Source organism: Vipera berus, assembly GCF_964194415.1.
Source record: "Vipera berus genome assembly, chromosome: 1".
NCBI lineage: Eukaryota > Metazoa > Chordata > Lepidosauria > Squamata > Viperidae > Vipera > Vipera berus.
Genome location: NC_138202.1, coordinates 274,529,015 through 274,550,559, shown reverse-complemented (window position 1 = coordinate 274,550,559; position 21,545 = coordinate 274,529,015). Strand labels below are relative to the sequence as shown.

At 37.0% G+C, this 21,545-nt stretch overlaps 1 protein-coding gene across 1 annotated transcript in view; it reads right to left on the bottom strand.

The window, feature by feature from the left end:
- Positions 1-21,545, bottom strand: part of MTHFD1L (methylenetetrahydrofolate dehydrogenase (NADP+ dependent) 1 like) — a 141,118-nt gene that overhangs the window by 59,867 nt on the left and 59,706 nt on the right. The window contains exons 19-21 of the mRNA XM_081312960.1: positions 18,144-18,212; positions 16,355-16,466; positions 2,094-2,233 (exon numbers count right to left, since the gene is read on the bottom strand). Coding sequence (XP_081169086.1) covers positions 2,094-2,233; positions 16,355-16,466; positions 18,144-18,212 — 321 coding nt within the window. The remainder of the gene's footprint in view (positions 1-2,093; positions 2,234-16,354; positions 16,467-18,143; positions 18,213-21,545) is intronic.

Below are 21,545 nucleotides of genomic sequence, written 5' to 3'. Positions count from 1 at the left end.
CCTTTGTTTGCTCATTCACAAAGCCAGAGTTCATAACGGAAAAGACAACAATAAACCATAGCTTCAAACTGTGATTTATAGCCTAATCCTAAGTATGACGTAGTCCCTAACTCTGTTTGCCCATCACATAAGCCCTTTAAAATCAGCGTAACAGCTTACTACAATATGTCAATCCAGTTAATAAATTCCAGCTTCCTACTAAGAAATCATGTTCTTGCCAAATCCTAAATAATCCTATTACTCAAAAACAATTACTAAGAAGTATAAGTCTAGTAAACTACTCCTGGCAATAGTTCAGTGGAAATACAGGAAAAAAGGAAATGAAAAAAAAAGATAAAAGAAAAGAAAAGAAAAGAAATCCTTACATTGGAGGGTGAACTGAAAAAGTTCAGGGGAAAACATTTAGTTCAGTTGGTCAGTTGTTTTTCTTGCTTAAACTGAATATCTTATTTAGTAAAAAAATGGTGAAACTACACTTTTTTAAAAAAAATATCAATTGTGCAGTCTCCTTGAGGCCTCAGAGAAATGCATTTCCCATACAAACAAACAAACAAGGGTTGTCAGATATAGAATCATTGATATTTTTTAACTGAGTCTGTACCCAAAAGAAGTGAAGAGAGTAGAAATATTAAGACTGCATCCCAGAATAACGTATTGCAGCTGCATTACACCAAGATGAATGAATTTTATACTTCCCAAAATGGAAACAAGGCACATTTGAAAAAAAATTAATATTTTCAATGGGGAGGGAGGGAAGGTTCAAAAAAAGTAATTTGCAGAAAGATTTTAAAAATAAGGATGCAAAAAACAAAACGTGGTACTTTTACCAAAGGCGCACATAATGCTGTTACCTTCCCACCATAGTGGTCCCTATTTTTCTACTTGCATTTTTACGTGCTTTCGAACTGCTAGGTTGGCAGAAGCTGGGATGAGTAACAGGCGCTCACTCTGTTACATGGCACTCGGGATTCGACCCGCCAAACTGCCGACCTTCTGACAAGCTCAGCGTCCTAACCCACTGAGCCACTGCGTCCGTACGTGGTACTTTTAGCATGACGTTAAAGTATTGATGTAAAAGTTTGCCATTAGACAAATCTGGGCAAACACTAAATGGTAGCAGAGTTAAGAGTTTTGGGTAATTCTTTGGCATCATCCAACTTTTTTGCAGCTCATATATAGTAGCTTTAAGAGTGAAGGATGAGTACAGCAAAAATAAAAATAAGACATGTGTAAAGGTACAAAGGCACTGATGGATTATAACCAAAGTAGTTAGCCTATAATCTTGGAACAATTAGTACTTGTAGTTAAACATCAGCATCCAGTAGCATAGAAATTTGAAAAACCTTGGGAAAAAGAGGGGGGGAGGATCAAGCTCAAATAAGAAATTAAAATTAAATGAAAGAAAAAAGTGAGGAATCAAAAGATAAAAGCCAGACTGCATGCCTGGATGACAGGCTGAGAGAACAGAAAGTAACACAAGAATTTTGGGAGGGAAGACAGAAAACATAGGCTCTAATATATGTTCCTCAAAATATTGCTACAATCAGAATTTTTTTTAAAAAAAAAAGATAAAAAAGAGGGTGCAATTTAATCAAGTTGAGTACTTTTAAATTCCATACAAATAATTATTCCCTCCCAATGAATTTAACAGATCAAAGTTCTTACTCTTGATTGGAATGTACCCATCATTGGCTCAAATAAGGAAATAATTAGGGGGATGTAGAAAAAAGACTTAGGAACTAGCAGTGGGTGATAGTTCAAACTGTGGGACCATAAGCCAGTTATTGCAATGTGAAGGATGAACTTCAAGGGTTAAAAAAGAAAAAGAAAGTAAAAAAATAGCAAGCAGATTTGATTCCATTTCCTAAACTTCTTAAGCCATGTAGAGAGCCTTCCTTTGAATACCTCTAAAACTATTGTCTCTTGACAATACAGAGGGTGAGACTGTTAATTGGCTTGCAGTGCGCTAGGAGTCATTTCAACCAGTTCCAAAACTGAAAATGTTTATACGTATTTCAAATGATAAGTTGTTTAAAAAGTAGGGAGCTCTGAAGAATTATTCTCTGTTTTATTTGAGAGGTAGAGACACTTACATTTGGCCCCCCTCCATGCATCTTCAAAGCCCTCACTGTAGCCACAAGCACAACCACACTGGGAATCAAGCCAGAAGCTCTGCATTTGATGTTGAAGAATTTCTCCATCCCGATATCAGCACCAAAACCGGCTTCAGTTACTGTTAGGAATAAAGGGTTAATTTAAGTTAGCGTGGATCAGTGAACCCAGGAAATGTTGCTATTTGAGGGCTATCACAGTTCAGTATATACACAAGTGACTTCATCTGTGCAGGACACCTCATCATGAATGACCATGTTTTCACAGGAGCAGGCAGTGCCTTTTTATTTTTAAAGAAGAATGGGAGATTCTCCCACGCTTGAAATTTCAATCAATGACTTTAAAAAAAACCACCCATTTGTTTTGTACATATTTATACAATGCCATATATCATGTACCCATTCCTAAGGAAAAAAATCCTCCATCTGTTAAAATGTGTTACTATAGCAATTTTGGTATTATACAGCCAAATAATTCCTTAATGCAAATAGTTATTTGTTGTTTACTTCTTAGATTTTTACCCCACTTTTCCTTCAGAAAAACATATACAGATTTTTATCCTCTTTTCCCACCACAACAAGCCTGCACAGAGTGTTTTTTTACCAGACTTCAGCTACTGCCTGAAGCACACACATCATCAAGTTCAGATTAGAAAGCTCTTTCCACATATTGAGAAACTTCTTTTGCACAAAGGCTGCCACTTCAGTCCACTTCCACAAGTCAGAGGCTTTGCCAAATCTTCACGCAGTTTGGAAAATCTTTACATGATCAGGAACAAGATGTTCACATGATAAACTGCCTTAAAAGTACCTCTTATACATCAGCTGCAATCTAGTTAAGTTTTAAACAGAATTATTGAAACCAAAGGGTCTTATTAATAAAATTAATACAGGTTTACTGATTTTAATGCATCTGCTCCAAGCAAGGATCTAACCTATTATTCTTTGGTGAAGGCTTCACACCATTAGTTCTGAAAAAGGTCTTATATTGATGGCTGAAGGCCTGCAGCCAAGAGAGAATCTTACCTAAAGCCACGTCATGGAATTCTTGCTGTAAGTGTGACCTCCCACTAACTTTGGGGAGCTTCATAATTGACAAAATGGCAGATGAGGCATCACAGTGCAAACCCTGCCCCTTTTCTACACGTGTCAACGTTGCATCTTCAGAATGGGCTGTGATTGCTCTGTCTGCCATCTTGCCAATTTTGACACACCTACCCATCAACTCTGAACTCATATGCAAAGGATTCTAATCTTCATCAGGATTATACACTGCATAATATATAGAAAGCACTAGGAAGAAGCTGTCGTGAAAACAATGTCAGCCTTTTAAGGCAGATCAGTTCAGGAAACAGATTATGGGAACATTGTTTATTGTTGTAGAATGTAACAACAGAATCTTGAAAGCCTGTCAGATTTTCTTTCCACTCCATTTTATAACAAACTGATTCAAAGCAGGGTTATTTTGCATTTCTTTCTCATACTTTCCCAGGACTGAATTGCTGTTTTTTCTTCCCTATTCCTCCATCAAGATTACACTTTTTTATAAACAGGCTAATCGCTCCTGAATAAAAGATATGATATGAATATGTGTCACTTACTGTCATACTCAAAACATAAGCATGAGGATGTAGTACTTATTTAGTCAATGAATTTTTTTTCAATTTTAAAAGAGCAATTATAAAGTGAAACAAATTAATACTGCATATACTAAAAGACAAATCACATGGTATTACATTCACACCTCTGTTATTGTAATAATACATCGACTACCCCAGTAATGATAAGCTTAAGATGTATGATTAAAAAACAGTATTAAAATAGTTAACAGATGAAACATAATTAAGTAATATTGATCAGACAATGAACCATAGGACTAGTATTCTATGTAAGTAAGTATCTGCCATTATATGATCCAAGGAAAATGCGCTTGTGGTTCATCAGTGAACTGATATTTACTTACAACCCATATATAATTTAAAGAAAACATTACTGCACATTTTAAATTACAGTTATTTTCAGAAAACAAATGAATATAAGATTTTAGGTAAAAAAATCCAGTCAGCCAATCCACATTTGGATCTTTTTATTTTATTACTTGCTTCCTTTAGCTTGAATTGGGAAAAACTGAGGTACAAAGCATCAAAAATATTTAATGAAATGAATCTGGGGACTGAAAACATCATAGGTCTGACAAACACAAAGTCAGGAGTACAGACACTCTGACTATGGAGAGGAAGGAAACAGGATGCGGTGTAAAGGCCACTGGGATGAAGGTAACCAACTGCAAAGGAAATTAAACAGAGAGTAAATGTAAAGATAAAGCCATGTGCCAAAGCCATGTACTTTGACCCTTGTCTGTGCTCAAATATTCAGCACAATCACTTTTGTATTATTTCCTACTGGCAAATCAGAGTGCCAATGAAAATATAACCAGATAGAGGCCAGTAGGACAAAAATGATTCCAACTAGTCTTTGTTTAATAATCATGGAACTCTGGAGGCTAGTTATGTAGATATAACTAAATAAGTGTTCCATTTCAAGGCTCTGTGTTTGTGTAAAGTTCTTCAGGCATTCGTGCTATGTGTAATTCTACATATAAGGAGAAGAAACCAAAGTAAGCCTATTAGCTCAGCTTGGCTCTCACACTGTCCTCTTTGCTTTCCAGGACCGGAGTGTGAAATAGAAAGAGCATCTTTTGAGTAAATGAAAATCAGGGTTCCAAAAATCAGGGTTCCACTCTTGCGGTCCACAAGAGTTTTCTCTCCATAGAAAGAAGAGTAACAACAAGAATGAAAACTACATTTGACTCCTGTCATTGGGCTATCTCAGTTATTAGAACCCCTTAACAAAGCTGTGTGTGTTTGTGTCTGAATATAAGCACAAGTTTTTTTTCTTAAGGGAAGAAGGGAGAGAGAGAGAGAGAGAGAGAGAGAGAAGGAGAAGAAGAAGATAAGATGAGGGAGGAAAGACAAATAAAAGGAAATGCCTTTATTTCCTCCCCTCCCCACACTAAAGTAGATAACATATGTAGATAACATATGTGAATATATATCATCTCACTTACACTATCTGGGAAACAAAAAAAAAAACTCCAGACATTCTGACAATTCAGCATTTATGGTACACATCACCCACACTTTTAGTGCAATTATTAACATGGAACATACTTTTAGAAAGCATTTTTACAGACTTACTAAATTATAAACTAAAACTCAAAACAAATTCAAATAGAACAAAGCCGCCACTGTGTTACAGCTTAACACTGTCCCATATGAGGTCTGAATCCAATAATCAACATTAACATAGCAGGGGACCTTTAAAAAAATCAGACATTTTTGTTTGGAAGGACACAAAATGAAACAGATAAGAACATTATCTACTATTAAAATCTCATAAACAGGTAGATTTCAACAGAACAAACCTTTGCACAGAAAGCATTTAGGGTCAGCACATCAAGATCAAAAACCAAAACAGCACACTGGAAGAGACCACTAGAAAATATGCACACTAGGCTAAGTTTTAGGACATGGAATAGTGAACGCCAAATTCCAGAACAATGCAAGAGGAAATGGAAATTCTGAATTGCTGGTGGCCATATAATTCTACGATGTAAACATAGTTCTCCTTCTGCAGCTGTCAGCAAGGAAACTATGGAGTTCAAAGTTACAGAAGCACATGAACTTTAACCCCAGGGATCCAAGGCATTCTGGTTGGGGAGCAAGGCTCAGTGTTTCTTGTAAAAGAGCACATTGCTAAACACAACAGCTGCCAAAATAAACCAGGATAGATCGAGATCCATCTGAAAGGATGCCACATTTTTTTTTGTTAGAACAGCAAGGGTAAATGAACTAGATGTTTTTACAACATGACCCCACATCTCTTCCTAAATGAGCAATTGTGGAATGTAGTACTCTCAGATCTTTCCACGTGTTCGAAATGACTCCATAAACTTGCTCTGCTCTGTAAATTTCTAATATATTTCAGATGCTCGTGGTCCTACAATGCATGTTTTAAATCATACAAGCCTGGGCTGGAAGAAAAAAAAAGATATATATAATTTACATGTATTACTTTATCTTTATAGAATGGCGTTTGAGGATTCAAACTATTCAACATTTTGAGATAAATGAGCAAATATTTCCAAGAACAGCAGCTGGGCTCTAGAGGGATAGAGTCTGCCTGGAATTACAGAGAATGATTACAGAGAATGGACCAAATCACATCCTCTCCTCCTTTCAAATGTACTGTTCTCTGAAGCTCTTTTTGGTTTAAATAACAATTTTGGAGGGAAAAAAAGAGAGGGGGGGGAATGGAGAGAGAGCGGTTCAAGTAACTCACACATCAATATTTGTTTTCAATTAGGTATACAGGTAGTCCTTGACTTACAACAGTTTGTTTAGTGACCGTTCAATTTTACAACGGTACTGAAAAAAGTAACTTATGAGCATTTTTCACTGTTGCCACCTTTCTAGCACTCCCATGATCGCGTGATCAAAATTCAGATGCTTGGCAACTGGCTCATATTTATGACGGTTGCAGGGTCCCGGGGTCATGTCATCACCTTTTGTGACCTTCTGACAAGCAAAGTCCATGGGGAAGCCAGATTCACTTACCAACCGGGTTACTAACTTATCAACTGCAGTGATTCACTTAACAACTGAGGCAAGAAAGGTTGTAAAATGGGGCAAAATTCACTTAACAAATGTCTCACTTAACAACAGAAATTTTGGGATCAATTGTGGTCATAAATCAAGGACTACCTGTAATGGATTTACCATCAACGTCTGCCTATCCTAGCTCCAAAGCTAGGATGAAGCCTCCAAGTCCAATTTTACTTTTCTGATCTTTGATTGGTAAAAATTGACGGCAGAGGGGTTTTGTTTTTGTGTTTTTTTTTGGAATTTTTGAGTTAAAAACTTTGAAAATGATTCCATAAGTCCTGAAACATATTTTTCTTGAAAAACAAATCCCAATGTACGATTTTTCCTGTCACTACTTTGTACCATCACCTGAGGTATCTTTTTGTCTCTACAAAAAATAATTTTAAATTTTTGTCCAAAGAATTTCTGTTAATTGATAGTTAGATTAATATGTGACCTAAAATGATAGATTTTATCAGCATTCCAGTGAACTACAGGGAGTTTTTCGGTAACTTATTGTCAAAAAGGTGTTGATTAATAATTATATGTAATTTGGTCTTAATCAAAGTGGGGCAATGTTTTGATGGCTCAATTGCCATTGGGTGGGGAGGAAACCAAATACTAAGAGATTCTGTATATATTAACTATAAACTATGTTTTCCTCTTAGTGCAGAAGAGATTCTACTCAGCTGATAGAACAATGTGGACAAAGTATTTATTCTATGCCATGTAATCATTATAGACATGGGGATTTCTTACTGTTTCAATTGCAAAATGAAGCCTTGCATTAATTTATCAACGTAGGAAACAATGAGAGGCATCGTAACATTCCCAGATTGAACATTACATAATTTTCAGTGATGTCATAATAAACTTTTGGTGTGAGATGGAAGCAATTACTACAGAGCTCCAAGAGATTACCCATAAAGGTGAACCAATGATCCTCTAATGAAATGTAGTTAGATGAGAAAACTGATTTCCAACTCCAAACTGCTGCCTTGACAGTTCATATGGAATTTATTATTATTATTATTATTATTATTATTATTATTATTATTATTATTATTATTATATTTATTTGGATTTATATATTGCCCCTCTCCCGAAGGACTCGGGGTGGTGTACAGGGCAATTAAAACACTATAAACAACACATAATATACAAAAATTAAAATAAATTAAACCAAGTAGCCCTAAACAATAAAACACGTTCTAAAATTAAAATTTAAAATTTAAAATCTAAAACCCCAGTCCCTCAGTCCAGGCCAGCAAGTTCAAATAGCCAAGTCTTCAGGTCGCGGCGAATAGAGCGAAGGTCGGATGCATGCCTGACTCTAGCCTTATTCACAAATATCTACCTGCTTCCAAATTAATGGTTCATTTTCCCTTGAATTTTCCCATTCACTTTTCCTTTTTATATGAAGATAAATTGTACAAATCAGGCAAGAGAGGATGAGGAGGACCAGTTGCTACCATTTCCTGCCTCCTGCAAATTTAACTTGAACTGGAGAATCCCTTTATTTTGTGAACTGATAGGAATAAGTTATGAGAAGTAGCTCTTTTGACAGTGTGCTAAATCGGAGGGAGGGAGGGAGGGAGGGAGGGAGGGAAGGAAGGAAGGAAGGAAGGAAGGAAGGAAGGAAGGAAGGAAGGAAGGAAGGAAGGAATCTAGAATATTTTGCCTATGGCTGATAAAGACTTTTTTTGTATTAGTTCTATTTTCTATTTAGCTCTATAAATTTCAGCTGATACATTGGCACAGAAAGTTATCTTTGTCTCCAGGAACAGCACATGTTACACCTCTACTCAACAAGCTGCACTGGCTGCCAGATTGTTTCTGGATCCAATTCACATTGCTGATTTTGATCTTTAAAATCCTTCATGTCATGGGAGGGTATGCCTATTCTGGATCAGACTGTCGTTTCATGATTTATCCCCTTGCTAAGAACCCTGTGCTTGGCTTGTTTAGGCAGATATTATCACTGTTAACAGCCCTTGCCAGATAGCAGAACTCATGAAAGTACCTTTTATCATCCAGAAGTACCTTTATTTGCATGCAGAGAAGATTACAGCAAAACAAGATGTGGTAGATGATAAATGGACGGTATTTCCAAGGTCAAAAGATAGTAATGACCCACAATGTCTGCACGTGTATCTGCTGGTTATGGAGGAGAACCACCGAGCGAGAAGGAGGAAGTCCATCCCAGAAAAGGGAGGGGTGTAAAGGCACATGGTAAGGAGACAGAGGAAATACGTCAAAAAATAGGGACAGAATAGGGAGGGACTGGCTGACCAAATTAGCATGCTGTAATTTCCCCAAAACAACCACATGGTGGCAGCACAATGCCTTTCCCTATTACGGCAGCCTGTTCCCTTAGATTCGGCAGAGAGGGCATCCTGCAGGTACCATTGTCAAGGCATCTACAGCACCCGCCTTATGGAACATTCTCCCACCTTCATCCTGTTAATGTTCAGGAAGTCCCTCAAAACCTGGTTATGATACCAGGCTTGGGAGTCCCAGGGAACAAGCAATATTTTAAAGTGGCTCTCTAACTGTGGTTATTCTGTGGTTTATATACTTAGTATCTTTGGTTGTGGTTTGTCTACTATATTTTATAATATTTAAATTTTTAATAATGATTGTTCATATTTTACATTGTTTTTCATATTTTTACTTTATTACTGTAGACTGCCCAGAGGCACTTCTAGTGAAGCTATGATAGACAGACAGACAGACAGACAGACAGACAGACAGACAGGCAGGCAGGCAGGCAGGCAGAAAGATTTGCTATGTGGAAAAACTGTGGAAGTGTTGTATATTAGGTCTATAAATTATAATGAGATATGGTGATGATCAATATTTGGTACCAGACATGTACAGATTAGAAAATTCACACTCTGACTCATCAATATTTTGTAAAGGTCACAAGTGAAAACAAACATTGAAAAGAAAAAGGTATTCTTTTTCTTTTATATGACAAACTTCAAGAGGTTTTGGAAACATTTGGCATACACTAGAAAGTTGCTAAGTTTTAAGGAAATCCTTCTGTCTTGCGACTTGCTTTTCTTATGCAGCATGCATCTTTGAAAGCTGGCAGGGAATGTAACAGCTGCTGTTGCTATACATTTTGAAAAATGTTCTCAAAGGAGACTAAAATGAGAAACAAACTCAATTCACTTATTATTGTGCAGCCTGTGCTACAATAATAGAACCTATTTTTTTTCTGGCACAATTCCAAGGACAGACCTATTCTAGAAAGCCTTATATAGCATGAAATCTGTAAGATTGACTTTATATTCTTGGGTGCTTTGATTCAGGAACAGATCTTGTTATTATTGTTACAGCCATAATGCTCAAGTCTGTTGGTTTTTCTGGAGACCTTCCTAACAATGCATGGTTAGCTGCAAGAATACATGTCTTACTAACACTTCCTTTTGGATGATCTCCCATTGCTTTAAGCTGCATATTGAAAAGAATAAGATTGTTTTGTTTTAGCCTGTCAGCTTCTATTAAGTCTTCCCCATTTGTCTTCAGAGTTCCTAGATAGCCCCAGTTTCTTTCTCCACAGCCTTGGGCTTTGACTAAACAAGACTTTAGCTTTATGGATGGTGCCTTGACTGTCAGACATTATTGTGATAGTCACCTGATAGGTGTTTCCAATACCTTTCTTTCCCTCCAAGCTTAATCCAGGAAAACATCATTTGACTGTTCTTGACCTTCCAAGTTATTCTCATGTCTCAATACAACACAGGACTCTCCACGGGTTCCTAATGTGACCCAAAGACCCATTTAAAGTAGTGGTGCCTAGATTTACAGCTGTTCAGCCAGAAAACTTTCTACTCTGGGGAGTGTCTGTTCTTATTCCTCCCTCTAGTATTTTTTATTCTTCTTTGAAGAGGGTCTTTTTTTGTAGGCTAACTTTTGTGATCTTAACAAACTTTTATGTTTTTCTATATTTACGCTTGCTCCTCGGGAGGAAAGCCATGGCAAATCTAGACAGCACACTAAAAAGCAGAGACATCACCCTGTCAACAAAAGTGCATATAGTCAAGACTATGGTCTTCCCAGTTGCAATGTATGACAGTGAAAGTTGGACCATAAGAAAGGCCGAGTGCCAAAGAATTGAGGCCTTTGAACTGTGGTGCTGGAGAAGACTCCTGCGAGTCCCTTGGACTGCAAGGCGATCAAACCGATCACTCCTAGAAGAGATCAACCCTAACTGCTCTTTAGAAGGCCAGATCCTGAAGCTAAAACTCAAATACTTTGGCCACCTAAGAAGGAAGGACTCACTGGAGAAGAGCCTAATGCTGGGAAAGATTGAGGGCAATAGAAGAAGGGGACGACAGAGAATGAGGTGGCTGGATGGAGTCACTGAAGCAGTAGGCGTGAGCTTAAATGGACTCCAGAAGATGATAGAGGACAGGAAGGCCTGGAGGAACGTTGTCCATAGGGTCGCGATGGGTCGGACACGACTTCGCAGCTACCAACAACATATTTATTTAACTTATATGCAAAGCCTGATTTTGCATAACTTGTGATATTGGTCTATCTACTAAGGAGGGAGTGAAAAGCTGACATGTCTAGTCCCATATAATTAAGCCCAGGAGGTGGCATTATTAAAATAACGCCAACCTTTGTATTTGAGATTTAGCAATCAGCAGGAGGCCAGCAGAGACTCTGAGAACTCTTCCTCTCTCCCACAGTGGGATTAGGGGGAAGGTGCTAGATGGGTGTTGTAGAGCCTAGACAACTAGTGACAGCAGGTACTACAAAGCTGCTAACACACACAGGAAGCAAGAACGGGTGTGAAGACCTAAAGGGCTTTGTGCAGGAGTAGAGATTTGGCTTTTCCTTTATGGGCTCCTCTTTTCCACTACATTCATTTATAAATAGCAGTATACACACAGAAAGGTAAGCAAGGCATAAATGAGATATGTAAACAAACATACACTTGCTGAGCGTACAATAGCATACACATAGTATTAAACTTGTTTTCCTCCTTATATTCTTTGTTTAAACCTATGGGTTTGCATTTTATTTCTTAAAGATGAAATTTCATTGGGAATAAGCCCAAAGATTCACTTCCTCTACATCACTGTGCTAATGGTTTCATTGGCGTTGGTCCTACTGTTATCAATAGTGCCACTCCAGAGTATAAGATCTGGGCTAAGGAAACATCAAGGAGATGAAAAGTTTTATTGCTTTGTATATTACTTCCACAATAAAGCAGCTTTTAGAGTCTTAAAAATTGAGGTGATTGATTTTAAGTTTTAAGTAAACAAGCCTACATGCAACCACGGATTGCCAGGGATATTTTCCTGGAAATTAATCCACACAATAGGAACATTAGATGGTAACAGCAATATACAATGGACACTCTTTCACAGGAAACATCAAGCCATGGCCTTCTTTTTTTTCTCTACATATTATCACTGGGTCTCTCAAGAAACCCAATTATTAACAATTTTTTCAAGGAGTAATCCGGCTTTTTATGGTGTTTGTCCTGAGAAGAGATAAGGCCGCTTGGGAAGTCTTTGTTTAAAATATGATGTAATTCCAAATTACAGTCCTGTATGCTGGAAATATTACTTCCTAAAAGAAATAATTATTTGCAGACATTTGCTCATGACTTATTAGGGAAGTGGATGACGAAGAAACAGAAGAAAATAAACCACTGCCTTTATGAATAATTGTTAGTCTTCAGATAAAATTGTATGCTTTCTTTTGTTGTTTGCAATCTTTTCTATTGTTTTGTGATAAATTATTTCTAAGCTGGTCCCTTCAATATTACATTGTTTCTTAAGGACCAACAATTTGAATTAGGATAGAATATATATATATATTCAATTTCCCCTTTTTTACAATTCTCATTCATATTTTATTTACTTATTTATTTCATATTTCTTAACTGCCCTTCTCCTTCGGATATATGTGGCTGGCATAAATTTTAATAGCTGTAACACAACAGGTTTTCGCTGATGGCTAAGTAAGCTATGCATTTAACCAACAAATAATTCAACAAACGATCCACCTCTTCTAAACAGTTTAGCATACTGTCTTACCAATAAACATGATTTCCTACCTCTACGTACATGACTGGCTACTAAGAGCATAGGAATACATCATTTCTCCAGGGAAAAGCTATACTAAGCTAAACCCTGGAATGGGATTGTTTTTTAGCAGCCTGAAAGGTGACTGCCTCTCAGGACATGTCCAGGGAACAAGGAAATATATGGGAAATACATATTTCTGAATTTATTTTTACTTCCCAAATCCACTCTCCTCAGGACCAAATCTTCTCAGTTAGACACAAGAGTCTGATCAATGGAATTTAAGGGTAAGGCTTTTGCCTGAATTCTGTGGGCCACATGGAGATGACTTTCAAGCGTGAGGTTCATTACATATTACAGAGAAAAAGGAAACAGTCTTCCAAGCTTGAGGTTTTTTTTTACATATTACATTTATGTGTATATTTAATAATAATTGCATATGTGTTGTAATTGGATGGGAATTACTACTCTTCATCAGCATCACAGTGCTATCTCTTGTAAATTATAAGGTTTTTTTCCATACCACCTGTTATCTGAAATGCAATAGGAAGTGAGATTAAATTTCAGCTAAATGCTAAGAGCAATGATTCTCCTTACACACAATTCTTAATTAATATTAGATGCAAAACCCAGGAAAAGAGAACTTAATTTAAGATAAAATAATGGTAAGAAAGCATTAGATATTTTCTTAATTAGAAAAAGAAATAGTAGAGAGGCACTGTTATATCACAATATACTATAGCTAGGATTCTGAGTGCAACTCTCTCTGGAACACTCATTGCATAGTGAATTTTCTGTGAAGTCAAGCAAACACAAATGGTCATAAACAACTTGGAACAATGCAAATATTAAGACTTGTGCTTATGTTGCCAAAAGAGGCTTACAGCTAAAGAACTGAGGTTTTGTTTCCTTTTTTGGAGAAAGGGCTATCATAAAAGAAATACAGCAAATCTCTTTGCATTTATAAAAAGGTTTTGGATAGCATCCATTTCACTTAAACATTGAGGCTGCAGTGTTTTTTTTTTAACCAAGGAATTTATAAACCGGCTGTGGACTTCGGAGTGTAGGTAGGCATAACAAACCGTATGTATGCATGCTACATAGATAGCTCAGCAACTACCATGGGATATTTTATTTCAGTGATCATCTTAATTGTACTATAAAGTAAATAAATCATTTGGACAGCTGATAAAGGCTCCATTCTACTTATGTTTACAATATTTACAAAGTTTGCCAAAAGTTATCCAGTTATTTGCTATCGCAATAACAGAAAAAACCCTGTGTGCCAAAGGAGGGAGGGGAAGAGGAGAAGTTATGGATCTTTGTATGCTTTATATATACTAAACAAGACAACGCCCTTCACTTCTATATTAAAATAATTAAATCTGTAATGTATTCCCCTTGACAAAGGTTGTGATAAAAAGCAAACAGGTCAGGGCAAAATACAATACAGTTACCTAAAATCTGTGTTCAGTGACTCATTCTCTGTTTTTATTTGGTTTCATTTATATGTCTGTTCCTGTTCTTGATTCATGGCATCACCATTCTTTAGTTACAGACCATTCCAGACTTTACAAGGGTGAAATAATTGCAGGGCCACATGCAGTGTTTCAGTAACATGGATACTAAGAGCCAATGCATTTTATTTTCAGTTCCAAAAGAAAAAAATAATTTATCATATTTGTTTCACATGTGAATCCACTTATCTGAATTTTTAATACGGAAATAATTCACTATCTTAGGGAAAACTACTTAATAAATCAGGGATCCACTGGAAATTCAGAATAGTTGCAGAATAATTTAACTTGTTATTATTTTCTTAAGCATTCTTGGCTTAAACCAATAAATATTTTATGCAGGCAAAATAAGTAAACCTCCAAATCATAGCAGGCCTCTACAAATTATCAGTACAGATTGTTTTAGATACTTATAGAATGAGCTTTCAGGGTGGCATGCGGTAAAAGATACATGAAATCAATAGAAACACATAATAAACAGTGTCAATTAAAAAGGCTGCTAAAAGCAGCAGAGGCTAAAAACACGAGATAAAACTAGTTGAAAGCCTAAAGCATCAAGGGATGTTAGAAAACCTGGGAGAATTAGAACAGGAGGCATCAGGCATCCTAGGAAAGGGGAGGGGAGGGGGTGTTTGTGTAAGGGATGGAAAGATCTATTCCAGAGAAGTTATCTGCCATATTTTAAAAAAAAACATTGTACATTGATTATGCAGAATCAGGTCATTGATTCCATTGTAGAACAGACTTCTGGAAAGGAGCAGAAACAGTTGGAAGAAATCACAGGGAAACAAATTTAGGCTAAGTATAAGGCAGGGGTAGGCAATCTTGGCTCTTTTATGACTCGTGGACTTCAACTCCCAGAATTCCTGAGCCAGCCATGCTGAGGGGAAAGGGAGAGGTTTCCAAGCTGAGCCATGCTGGCTCAGGAATTCTGGGAGTTGAAGTCCACGAGTCATAAAAGAGCCAAGGTTGCCTACACCTGGTGTAAGGTAAAGGTTTCCCCTGACCATTCGTGCCTGACTCTAGGGGGCAGTGCTCATCTCCACTTCTTAACTGAGAGAGCCAGCATTGTCTGAAGACATTTCCATGGTCATGCTGGCCACATGACTATACGCCATGGAGCACAGAACCTTGTTACCTTGCCACTGAAGTGGTACCTATTTTTCTACTTGCATTTGCATGCTTTCGAACTGCTAGGTTGGCAGGAGCTCTGGGGCAAGAATGGGAGCTCACTCCATTGTGTAGTGCTCAGGTTTCCAACTGCTGACCTTCTGGTCAATAAGGTCTAGTGTCTTAACTGTTAGGTCACCACGTCCCTTAGGCTAGATGTAAGGAAACATTTCTGGATAGTCGGAGCTGAACACCAGTGAAACAGGTTGTCTCAGACATAGATATGTTCCCTTTTATTGGAGATCTTCAAATAGAGGCTGGATAGGCACTTGTCTGAAATGTATTAGCAGATCTTGAATTGGGAAGGAAGTTGGACAGAATGACTTCTGAAGTCCCTCCTAATACTATGATCCTAGGATTCAGAGCTGTTATTACTAATCAGTTCAGCGTGGTGTCAGAAAGGTTCCACGCCCCCTGTCTTTACCTGAACAAAGCAGAGAATATCTTGGTTTCCGGGAAGCAAAGCCTATGATCTATCTATCATTAACAGAAGACACCTATCTAAGCAGAAATATTATCTTCCCTTTCACTAAGACTACACGAAACAGTGGAATTCACAGTCCTCCTTTCATCTGGCATGCTCTGGAACACTACAGAAGTGTTTAAAAAAGCACTTCTTTAATATGTATCCCATGCCACTGCGAAAACTGTTTCAATGACAGCAATTTTACTGTCTCTAATATCAGCAGAATTTTAATGTTTTTAATGTAGAATCCCAAATAAATAAATAAACCAAACAGAAAATTTCACAAACAAATGCTCTTTAAATAATATATAGTTGGGCATTCACTCCTAAGAACACATTTCAGACTAAACTGTTCCAGACCTACATCAGTATGCTAAAATAACATTACTTTTCTCACCTACAAATCCTTCTTTGCCGACCAATTTAAGGGCAAGCATGTCTGCCAAAACTGAAGAATTGCCATGTGCAATATTTGCAAAAGGTCCAGCATGCACAAAAACTGGAGTACCCTAGAAGAAATAATAAGAACAGATAGATATATTGAATTCCCCACTAAAGCCTAAATCGATGTGACATTAAGAACAAGACAGCAATCATTTTACATTAAATTTTACAGCATTCTGAGGTTACATCAAACAACTGGCAGGGGATAAGGAGATAGTATACTGGTATAATACAACCAATATTCCAGGGCAATCACATGTTACTGATTGTGCCGTACTTCAGCATGCAGCATATTATTAAACACATAATTACACTTTTTTGTTGCAAATCAAGGTTCACTTTTTGAGTTATGTCATAATATTTTCATTATTAATGTGTAGAATTAATTTTCTTACTCTATAATCCATACCTGCAGCCTCTTCACCATTTGGTTTTCTTTGTACAGAACTGCTGTGAGCTGCAACTAAGCCCGCTCTGTCAATCAACTCATTGTCATAACTCAGCTTTTTAAAATTAGACCATGTACATCAGGCTGTAAAGTATGTATACCTTCTTATATGAGAGTAAACACCACAGAATCAAATGAATCTTCTTGCTTTGGGCACATACATTGAATTTCACAGGTAGAAAGTAAAAATCTAATAGAGCATCTGTTAATTGTTTTTCACTGTTAGATCTGTGGGGTTCTCAACTGATTCAATTGATGTAAAATTCCTCTGAGAAGAACTGTGACTGCAGACAGCTCTAGAAGTAGCAAATTAATTACGGTAGATCTTTAAATAATTTGCTGTTTCTAGAGCTCTCTGAAGGTTTCAGGCTGGGTACAACATGGGAACCAAACTGGTTGTGTTTGGGGATGAGGACCAGGATCCTTCTTCTGGGGGAGGAACAGATTCCAACTAAATCCCTCCAAGATAGAATCACATGATGCCAGAGAAATTCCATCTGAATGGGATTATACTCTCTCACACAGAGAGAGATTGGCTACAAACTGAAGGTTCATCTAGATTAAAAACTACTACTTGAAGAACAAATGGAAACAGTGGCTAGAGGGGTTTTGCACAGTTACATACTGTGTGCCATTTGCAATTATCCCTGGACCAAGAGAACCTGTTCAGGGTCACTCATGCTTGCATTCATCTTCCATTTCAAGTACCATAACATGTTCTACCAAGGGACCTTGAAGAGCTTTCAGAAGCTACATCTGGTCCAAAATATGGCAGCTTGGGTACAGATGATGTGGAGGCTTCACTTTTCATTGCTTCAGGAGATGCACTGGTGACAGGTGTGATTAAAGGTACTGGTTGTCATTTGTAATGCCCTATTTGGCTCTGGACCTGGACCATCTTCTTCTGTGGGTGAAGGTTCGTTCTCCAAATTTCTGTATTTCACTTCTGAACTGAACTGAAGAAGCTTCTTGGATGAGAAGCGAAATGTCTTCAAGGAAAAACAAAGGAAGTCCAGTTGCCTTTTGAAAAAGCACTTTTGGGTCACACTGAAGACTTCCTTTTCATTTCCCAGTCTTCTTTGGCCTCATTACTCTCATAATCCCAGAAGCCAATGGTACAGACTTGGGCAATATGTGGGGTGGGGAATTTGTTCTGTGAGTGAACCCCATTTTTCTAGGAGATGAAAAGCAATGAGCGTACTCTTAAAATGTTCAAACCTTTAAAAACATATGCTAGCAACTTAGATTTATGAAGAAAGAAATGAAGCCTCTGATTACAGATGACTGGACCCACCTCCAAAGTCTGCATCAATGTTGGTTTAATTGCATCCTTCATCAAAACTGCCAAAGCACCAGTTACTCCCTAAAACAAAGAGATTTTTGTTTTAGTTTTAAGGTTAATGTTATTTGAATCCAAGAAGAAGTTCAAGCAAACTAACCCAAGGCATCAGGTAATTTAGGTAATAACAAACAAACCTAGTAAGGATAAAGCTAGAATTGATTATTCTAGCTTTATAGAATGCTGGCATCACAAATTAAAAAAAATAAGAAAAAAAGAATGGCCTCCGTTTCTATAAACTGTAAATAAGTTTCTGATTTACAACATTTAAACATTATAATTTGAAAGAAGTAACCTGTACCAAATGTAAAAATATATCAAGGCGCAGGTCAACAGTGTTATGCGGTTTGATAACTTGACATTATTCAAGACATTATTCAACCCTTTCCCAGGGTTTCTACAAGTGTTAGAAAGGGGGAGAGGCCCCTTAGATTGTGTTGGATTCAGGAGAAATCAAAAGTAGTGTTTGTAAACACAGATTTTCTAGTTCATTCATGCTGCTTTCTATAACCCGCATTGCTGACGTTCTCAGCCTGATGCTCAGGAATTTGAATGTACTGTGGACCTCTCCCTAAATGTCTAGCAAAGTTTCTTGTCCCACCTATAAAGTGTCAGCCTATCTACACTGGAAGACATAAAGAGGCTCTATAAGTTTTCAGAGGAAATAAAAATGATGGGGAGTTGCTTTCTAATGATAGATTTGAGCAGCTCACTTCCTGCCATTAAGAAGCACAAAAGTAAATAAGGACAATAAGGAGCATCCTGCTAGGTAAGTAGTGATGTGCGTGAAGGGGTGTGAAAGAGGTAGCAGCTAAGATTCTGATAAATTAGTAGCATGTAACTCTTAGCCTTCTATGCAAGCATCTTATCAATGGGCAAGCAGCTCTAGCAGACAATGTGAGGGCACTTATAAAATGCCAGCAGAAGAAAATCTGGAAGAAACAAAAGATGCCAGCAATCAGCCTCTCCTAACCATTTTTACTTTTGCAGAATGGGAAGGGGGAGCAGCTAGTACTGAAATTATTAGAGTATTATTACAATCGTTAAAATGTGAGGTAAGATTTGGAACCTGGATTATGTCCCATTTTGAAATGGACAGTGTAAAGATGGGAAAGAGAAAAAAAGAAGGATTGGGAAGTTATATAACCTTCTTTATGAGTAACGGTTACCAGCAACATTGGGGCTTTTAATCATTTTTCTTAAAAGGCAGTTGGATCACTAAAATCATAACTAGCTTGGAAAAATGTATTTCTCAGTTTCCTGTAACAATGGAACCCACTGTCATCCAATGTAATATAAGAAATATAGGATACACAAATAGATGGTCTTTTTCACTCAACACAGAATTAAACGGATTTTTTTTTAATCCCATTTATATCCCGCCCTTCTCCGAAGACTCAGGGCGGCTTACAATTTAAGCACAAACCAATGTGCTTAGCAATAGCCTCCATTCTATGTATATGCCTGCTTACTAGGGCTTTCGTTCCCCACCCCGCAAGCGGCATTATTACAAAGTCAGCTTATTGCCCCCAACAATCTGAGTCCTCATTTTACCGCATTTCATTGCCGCACTTTATATCTGATTCTGTAATAACTTTGTTCCCTGTGCCATCATTTTGGTAAACCTGCAAGATTCGTTTTTCTCGTCATGCACATGTATACATAACCCGAGCTGGACTGTTGTTTCTCTGTGTCATATAATATATGTGGGTATATGCATAATTCCGTGTTCATTTATTGTCATATTTATGTAGTGTATATCGGAGGTGATGAACCTTTGAGAGCTGTATGCAATGAAATTTCATTTTAATGTATGCCAATTAGTGTACATTCAAAGTGACAATAAAGTTATTATTCTATAGTAAAGACAATTAATTAATCCTCTCAAATAGGGCACTGTGTTAATCTTTCACGTTTTTAAAAATAACTGGCTAAGATCTAAGATCCAACTGTAAATATCTTTCTTTCTCTCTTTCTCTCTTTCTCTTTCTTTCTTTCTTTCTTTCTTTCTTTCTTTCTTTCTTTCTTTCTTTCTTTCTTTCTTTCTTTCTTTCTTTCTTTCTTTCTTTCTTTCTTTCTAGTGACTATAACTTGTTCATGTACTGGCAATCTGAAAGCCAAAGTTGCCATGTTTTGGAATTTAGCAATCTGTATCCATGAAGAAAATATATACATGTGATCACTAAGATACGACAATGACTTGATAGCACATAATCAATCAATATCAGTTTTTAAATCTGCAGGCTGCAGATTTATTTGTAGGTGACTTCCAGGCTAACTTATTTGCAGGTGCTTTCACATACAGATAGTTTTGTCTGAAGATTTATTAATGGTCCCAAACTGTGCCCTTTAGATTAAAGGTGAATTTTGGTTTTCAATGAAATTTTCAAAGAAACTCAGATTCATTGGAAAGAATTACCGAGAGCTCTGAACTTACAGCCATTCATTTAACAACCAGTTACGGTGAGCTGAAAAAAGTAGCTTATGACTGAACCTCACACTTTTTGGTTGCAGAAATATCCTTATCTGTACACTCTTTGTAAAATGAATAAATTGCTAAGTAGGTGCATTTCTATATTTTTCAAAGATATATAATTTGATAAATGTCATTACTATATAAATAGCTATATATTTATTTCATATTCCTTAAGGCTGCTGAAATACTAATCTTGAGGGTGCCAGTTTAATTTACCATGAAGATATGGCATCAATCCATCAAACATTTTGTTATGAGACAGCTGCCAAATTGCAATCTAGTCTTCAAAACTATGCTCAATGATCACCATATTTTGGCAACAAATCCTGTAGTTCCATTACTGAGGCAGGCTTTCTAAAAAAATTATTATATTTTGGAAAAAAGCTTCTGAGTTTATTAAATATTCAATTTATCTTTCCTTCTCTGCCTCCTCCCACCTCCATTCCTTGCAGCATCTGGTTTTCATCGGTCAATGTGTATTTTAGATTTCATTACACTGTGCTAAAGATGTGATGTAGCACTCTTGAAATTCAAACCAAAGAGAGTTGCTGGGTATATTAAATATTATTCATATCCGAAAGAAATAAAAGAAAGAAGGAATTAGTGGTTTTGGCTGAATATTAAATAAAGAATTGTAAAAACGCATGAAAACATTTTACAGAGACAGAAATGAAAGTAATTTAAAAATGCATTCACATTTGAATATATGCTATTATTAATCAAAATGAGAGGGCACGATGGCTCAGCGGTTAAAGATATTGGGCTTGTCAGCTAGAAAGCTGACAGTCCAGGTTCGAGACACGAGCGCTGCCCGATGGGTGAGCTCCCGTTACTTGCCTCAGCTCCTGCCTACCTAGCAGTTTGAAAGCATGAAAATTCAA